This window comes from Mirounga angustirostris, unplaced genomic scaffold (genome assembly GCF_029215605.1).
Source record: "Mirounga angustirostris isolate CCGP_5_RB_7025 unplaced genomic scaffold, mMirAng1.0.hap1 SCAF_5, whole genome shotgun sequence".
Lineage (NCBI taxonomy): Eukaryota > Metazoa > Chordata > Mammalia > Carnivora > Phocidae > Mirounga > Mirounga angustirostris.
In genome coordinates, this window is record NW_026991713.1 from 52304541 (window position 1) to 52311714 (window position 7174).

Genomic DNA, 7174 nt, shown 5'->3' on the forward strand with positions numbered 1-7174 from the left:
GTGTATATTTTTCCAAGACAAACTTATACCACGTTCGCAAAACACTAACTTTCTGACCAAAAGGTCATGTTCGTTTATCTACAAAGTAGATAACCTTATAAAGTGTTTTCTTTCTGTGGTGAAATAGTCTGAAAACAGCTCCCCCTCGCTGTCGTTCGAAGCATATCTCCGCCAAAGTCAAAACGCAGAGCTCGAGCGGAGAGTATTTCTGCTTCGCTCTGGACCGGCAGCTGGGCTCTAGCGGTCCAGAGTTACAAATTAATAGGTATTTGGTCTCGCTTGCTTCAGAGCGTCTCTTTCCTGACCGGAGACTGCATCTTTCTCGCTCCCGAGCGCAGGGATCTGGCGATTTTTCGCTCCCTTGCGCTGGACAGCGCTGCATGAGGGGCCGCTCTTAGACAGCCGCTCTTTGTCCATCCAAAGAGATGTCCCCACGATTCAGCAGTAACCAGACCAAGTCCCCACGGACTACTGTGGCCCAATTTCCGCCCATCCCCTCTGTGGGAATCAGGCTTTTCCCGGAGAAAAGCCCGGGAATCCAGCTCAGAGAAACTAGGCCCCCGCCCCCAACTCCAGAAAACCAGGAGACGCTCCGTTTCCCTGTTGTGGATACACCCGCGGCAGCCAGGGACTGCGTGGCGGGGGGGGGGGGGGGGGGGGGGGGGGTGTCCGGTAGGATAACTGAGTGCGTCCTTCTGGTCCTCAGACGTAGGTCATAGGCAGGTTAACAAATAGCAGGTATCAAAGATTTATTGAGAAGAGAGAGCCTTTTAAGTCACCCCCAGTTGTTGCCCTGGGGTGCGGAGGGAGAGGAGCGGAGCGGGGAGAGATGAAATTCCCGGAGCCAAGTTGCTCAAGGAGTAAAATTAGCCGGGGGCGGGGGGGGGGGGCGGGGGAGCGGGGGGCGGCTGGCTAGTTGCGGAGGTAGAAACCCCTGCTGCAGGGCGTGGGGTCGACCTCCAAGTTCAGGCGCGAGAGCGCGCGCTGGCGCGGATGTGGACTCGGAATTTCAAGGTACCGCATTAACTACGTCTGTTAAAGTCAAATGAGGAGTTAAGGGGGGCTTGAGGAAATACTGGTAATCCCAGAAAAGGCATGGCACGTCCAGTTCTCCAAGTTTTTGTAAAAGAAGAGTGGGAAAGCGCCACCATCCCGACTCTTTAGCCGAGGAATCGGCGAGTCTCCCAGCCCCACCCCTGCAGCAGTGATGCAAAGAAGACAATCACCGACGTAGAGAGGAGGGAAAAAAGAAGAAGAAGAAGAAGAAACCCCCGGGAGTGGGGAGGAGAGAGGGGAGAGAATAGGCCCGGAGCAGTCTCCAATCACTGGGACGAGAGGGAGCGCCTTCTGGGGAAACGAACCCCACATAAATAATTGAGTTTGGAGCCCAGTGCTTTCAGAGGCTCGGAGCGCACCTCCTGAGCGTCTTCCGAGTTGAGAAAAAGGCGGAGCAGGGCAAGGGGCCGGCGACGGGACCGAGAGCAGCTCAGTTGGCGGTGGGACGCTGTGCCTGCAGACGTTCGCAAGAGGGCCAGCAGAGCCCAGCGCGCCCCGAAGGCCAGGAGCCCTCGCCAGCGGAGGTGGGAAGAGAGCTGGCCTCCTGAGGAGGCGCTGCATGGGCACCATGCGTATCTCCGGAGGCCCCACCGCGGTGCCCGCGGACAACTCCAGCCAGTGGTGGCCTCTGTCCGCTGGGGGTGCCAACCGCAGCCGGGAAGCAGAGGCGCTCGGGGAAGGCCGCAGCCCGCCGGGGGACGTGCGCGACGAGGAGCTGGCCAAGGTGGAGATCGCCGTGCTGGCTGTGACTTTCGTGGTGGCCGTGCTAGGTAACAGCAGTGTGTTGGTGGCGCTGCACCGCACGCCTCGCAAGACGTCCCGCATGCACCTCTTCATCCGTCACCTCAGCCTAGCCGACCTGGCTGTCGCTTTCTTCCAGATGCTGCCGCAGATGTGCTGGGATATCACCTACCGTTTCCGCGGACCCGACGTACTGTGCCGCGTGGTGAAGCATCTGCAGGTGTTTGGCATGTTCGTATCGCCCTACATGCTGGTGGTCATGACCGCCGACCGCTACATTGCCGTGTGCCACCCGCTGAAGACGCTGCAACAGCCAACGCGCCGCTCGCGCCTCATGATCGCTGCTGCCTGGGTGCTGAGCTTCGTGCTTAGCACGCCTCAGTACTTCGTCTTCTCCATGGTCGAGGTGGACAACGTCACCAAGACCATTGACTGCTGGGCCACCTTCATCCAGCCCTGGGGTCCCCGCGCCTATGTGACTTGGATGACGGGTGGCATCTTCGTGGCGCCCGTGGTCATCCTGGGCACCTGCTACGGCTTCATCTGCTACCACATCTGGAGCAATGTCCGCGGAAAGACGGCTTTGCGCCCGGGGAAGCGCGCGGAGGGCGCGGGTCGCGCCTTGCATAAGGGGTTCCTGCTCGCGCCGTCTATCAGCAGCGTGAAAGCCATTTCCCGTGCCAAGATCCGCACCGTGAAGATGACTTTTGTGATCGTGACAGTTTACATCGTTTGCTGGGCGCCCTTCTTCATCCTCCAGATGTGGTCTGTCTGGGATGACAAACTTGTCTGGGTCGGTAGGTATCCGGAGAAAGGAGGAAAGTGCAGAAATGCGGCTGGTGTATGTGTCGGGGGGCGGGGGGGGGGGGGGTCTCTTTTCATAATAGCCTCTGGGGCAGTAGTTCTTAAACTTCTGCGTGCCTAAGGATGACGCCTTGGGTGAAATTATCAAAAAGGCAGTTTCTGGGGGGTCTCCGCCCCAGACATTTTGATTCAGTACATCTAGAAATAGGCCCAGGATTCTCCATTTGTAGCTTGCAATGATCCTAAGACAAATCCAGAAACTGCGCCCTAGAGTCAGCCTCTCAACTACAAAACAGAATAATGACTAATACTCTTTTCAAGTCTATTGGATTCAGAGAAATATTTCTACGGTAACAACTGCTTTTTGCTAGTTTGTAAAAAGTTATCACAATTAATACAAAAATTTTGTAGAAATGCCTCAAGGGCAAGCATAAACTGATATATTTTTCTAAAGAAAGATTCTTAAGAAATCAATAATTCTATTTTAGCATTTAGTTAGTTTTCCATTTCTTATAATCTTTTAATTTTTTTCTAACAATTACTGTAATACTTTTTTTCTGGTATTTTAAAGCAGGATTATTGATAAGCTCTAAATTTGTTAAACTAATGAATTTTTCTTTCAGCACTAACTTAACCACACAGCTGCAGCCTCTGCGTACAACTCTTGCAGTTTACAGAGAATGTTCTCTACACCTACTAGCTTGTTTGATTTTAATTCCTCCACAAACTGAAAAAACTAACTTCACAAGAAATCCTCCCCCCAAAATTATTTAATATTGGGTCTTGAAAAAAGTATTTCCTTTTAGTAAGAAAAAGTTTTTTTTTCAAATAAAATATATTACAGGAATGTTACCAACAGCAGCTGTAGTTGGGAAATAAGCATCTGGAAAGAACTGTCTCCTTTTGTTATTTGGGATTGCAGTAGGGAATATATGTGCTATACTTGCATGGCTATAATATTACTGATAAATAATACAACATAAATGATATTTTTTTGGTTTACCGTTTCCTGTCTTGCTTGATCTTAGCAGCCTCTTAATTATTGCCAGTCAAATAAAAAACTCAATCTAATTATTGCTTTATCAGGATTTAGACATAATTTTTAAAAACTTGTGCATAGGTATGCTGATGATTTTCATTCTTTTTGAATATAGTCTTAGCCATGGATCATGATCATCTTTAATAGCGGCATCTTAGCACAAAGTCTGATTAAATAACCTGCAATTTATTCCAGTATAGCAAGAGTGAGAAGACCCAAGTTTATATTTAATAATCAAGAAAAAGTGCCTGCTGATTATTATCTTTAGAAAAGGTAGATTATCAGTCTCACAGTTCTGTGGAAGGTTATAATCTTTATGTAGTTTACCAGTGCAAATTAGCATAAAATATTTCAAAAACTCATTGGAATTTCCTAAGTCAACTGTTATAATTTAATTGTCTAAACCGCAAAGATAGTTTTCTTTTAAAACCAAAAGAAACCATAGAAAATTAACCAAAAAGAAAAAAAAAACCCAATTCCACAAACAACTAAATAATGCATCTTTCAGGGACCTATTACTACTATGTATAGTTTTCTTATTACAGAATATGTTCAATATTAAAAAATGTAAAACTAGTAAACATGGTCCATAATGTCATACTTTTGCCTTAGTTGTGAGGTTGAATACAATTTTGTATATGTGGCTATGGACTTTTGAAATTTCATTGAAATTGCAGCCATTGTGTAAGTGCTGTGTCCATTAGCACATACTAGTGCTAGGATAAAGAATACAAAAATTTTTAAAATAAATTAAGTGATGAATCACTATCTTCTAATCCTGAAACCCATATTATACTCTATGTCAACTAACTAGAAGTTAAATAAAAATTTGGAAAAAAAGAAAAAATAATAAATTACTTAATATTCTTAGCTTCTTGAAAGTCCCACTCATTCTACTGAAATATTTTTAAGTGGTTTAAGATATTTGTATTTATCTCAACGCATCTTGCCTATGAAAATATTTTACAGCCAAGCAATTTCCATGCACTGATAAACAATATACTTCATTTTCTGTATTAACCCATGACTTTTTGCCACTTTTAATAGTCTGTAGAAAAATGAGTTTATCCAGTGCACAGTAACTTGCATGTGACTGTTTAAATCATCTCCCCCCATGTTTTTTGTACAGAATCGGAAAACCCAGCCATCACCATCACTGCGCTAATGGCCTCCCTGAATAGTTGTTGCAATCCCTGGATCTACATGTTTTTCAGCGGCCATCTCCTGCAAGACTGTGTCCGGAGTTTCTCATGCTGCCAAAGCATGAAGCAAACATTCAACAAAGAAGATTCTGACAGTGTGAGCAGAAGACAGACTTCTTACACTAACAACCGAAGCCCAACCAACAGTATGGGTACATGGAAGGACTCGCCTAAATGTTCCCAGTCCATCAAATTCATTCCTGTTTCCACCTGAGCCCACATTCACGCAGCCTGACTCTTGTAACTGACTTTTGGGTCCACTGGCTGAATCCAGCTAGAAATCAGAACAAATGAACTTATAAGTGATAAGTGTAAATCGATGTGTTGAGGACAAGACTGGGTTTCTAGTTGCATTTTCACACTGCTATGACCAAAAGTTATGAATTATTTTATACGGGATGCTAATTAAAAACAAACAAACAAAAAAAAAAAACCATGCTACACTAAAATTTGCAGGCCTAATTCCCAGGAATAGAAGTTACATTTCTAAAGGAAAAATCATAACCACCCTGGCTTTACATTCTGTTGTCGGTTTCCTCTCTTTTCTTTTATTACGGACGTAACTAAGGCTTGATTGATTTAGAAGTCATACAATGTCGGGGCATTATTTCTGAACAAAGTGAGCTCATCATCTGTCTTAGTGTTTGAAAGGAATTAGAAGAAACTTGAGAGAAATTGTTTCCATCCAATAAAAATGAGTTTATGCATCTGAAAATGCAGCCTCACACGATGGCCTGGAGATGGGAAGGTGCCTTGGACAAGCATGAGCACTTGGGGCATATGGAGCAGGGGATGCCTGATTCATAGCAGAAAGAGGAGAGTTCTGTTCAATGCTGTAAATCACCTAAATTTCAAAATGATAACTTTAGAACTGGCATTTCCCTCCTTGTTTTAGGTTCCTCGTGTTTTACGGGTTGTTGAAAGCACAATTACTAAGATGCTGAAGGGTAGAGAAGATATTGTCAAATGGCCAATAAAACCTTTATTCTCCCCCTGCAAGGCCACTTTAAAGTCAGATTTGTATAAGGAATATCCGATTTTATTAGAAGAGTAGAAATGGATTATACAAGGTACTATGTAGACTTTCTCTAGAACATTGTAAATATGTTTTGACCAGTGTTATAAGGTGTCCTGTGTTATGCTGGTTCATGTGTGGGGTGTCCAGATTATTACTTCATGTTTGGGGTGTCCAGATTTATAAATAAGAGAATCTTCTAAAGAGTGACTCACATCTGGGTGGCTCAGTCGGTTAAGCGTCTGGCTCTTGGTTTCTGCTGGGGTCATGATCTCGGGGTCCTGAGATTGAGCCCTATGTGGGGCTCCACACCCAGCACAGAGTCTGCTTGTCCCTCTCCCTCAACTACACACCCCCCTTTGCTCTCTTGAATAAATAAATAAATAATCTTAAAAAGAGTGACAGGATATAGAAAGTCCCCTAGTGCTTAATTAAAAGTAATTTGGTCTTTCTTTCTAGTCTCCCACCCATCTAACAGTTATATAGCAGAGGAGAGGCATGGTTGGGTGGATGGGGGTGGGAGGTTGGGAGAGGGGGGAAACTGTTCTGCACCTAGTATGGTTTCCTTTGCTATTAAATGCATGACTTTGACAACTTACTTAAAGACACATAAAGCCTTCATTTCCTTGGCTGTACAGTGAGGTTGATAACACCTCATAGGGTTGTTATGAGAACCAAATGAAATCAAGGGTGTGAAAAGATCTTCATGAACTGACGAGTACTCTGTGAATGTACCAGTTGCTTTTATTATAGTCATAGGGTCTTCAGAATCACACAGCGTTTTCCTGTTTACTTTCCATTAACCAGAATTTGTTGGTTTCATGTCTGGGATATAAAATCCTAAAATTTATATATAGCTCTGCTGATTCATTGGAAAGCATTGCCAGAGGCCACAAAGCCTGACTCCTGCCTAACCAGAGTTTTCCAAATTTAAAGATAGAACTTGCTTTCCTTTAAATGCAGGTAAATCAGAGCCAGCCGAGAGCCTAGGTTTCTTTTATTTCTAAACAGAGATAAATTACAGCATTACTTGGCTCTTCTGACTGCATTTTTCATTAATGCAACCCAGTGTTGTTGTTTTTTTCCGAGCTTTTTTGTCTGGCTCCTTCTCCTTTTTAGAGATCATGCAATTATTTGAGAATACCTCATCAATGTTTTGTATCCCTTAGAGGAAGCAATAATTATTTTAACAGCATTATTGTAGTGTTGTGGGTTTTTTTTAACTTTGTAGATAAGAAGCTGAGGACTGTACAGCCCTGTGAGAACCTAGAAGCTTCAACTTCCCTCCTCTTCATTCTTTTGCCTTTCCAAATTCTC

General features: G+C 44.6%; 1 protein-coding gene across 1 annotated transcript; it reads left to right on the forward strand.

The window, feature by feature from the left end:
* The first annotated feature begins 903 nt into the window (after nucleotides 1-903).
* AVPR1A (arginine vasopressin receptor 1A) lies at nucleotides 904-6256 on the forward strand. The gene is made up of 2 exons (XM_045873058.3): nucleotides 904-2594; nucleotides 4770-6256. Exons 1-2 carry the CDS (start codon nucleotides 1616-1618, stop codon nucleotides 5054-5056), a joined length of 1266 nt encoding a protein of 421 aa, XP_045729014.1. The 5' UTR covers nucleotides 904-1615; the 3' UTR covers nucleotides 5057-6256.
* The last annotated feature ends 918 nt before the right edge of the window (nucleotides 6257-7174 follow it).

What these genes read in the sequence shown, in the direction of transcription:
- AVPR1A (XM_045873058.3), top strand. Translation starts at nt 1,616, where the DNA reads ATGGGCACCATGCGTATCTCCGGAGGCCCCACCGCGGTGCCCGCGGAC. An exon ending in TGACAAACTTGTCTGGGTCG is followed by an intron (nt 2,595 to 4,769) that starts GTAGGTATCCGG and finishes TTTTTTGTACAG; the next exon opens with AATCGGAAAACCCAGCCATC.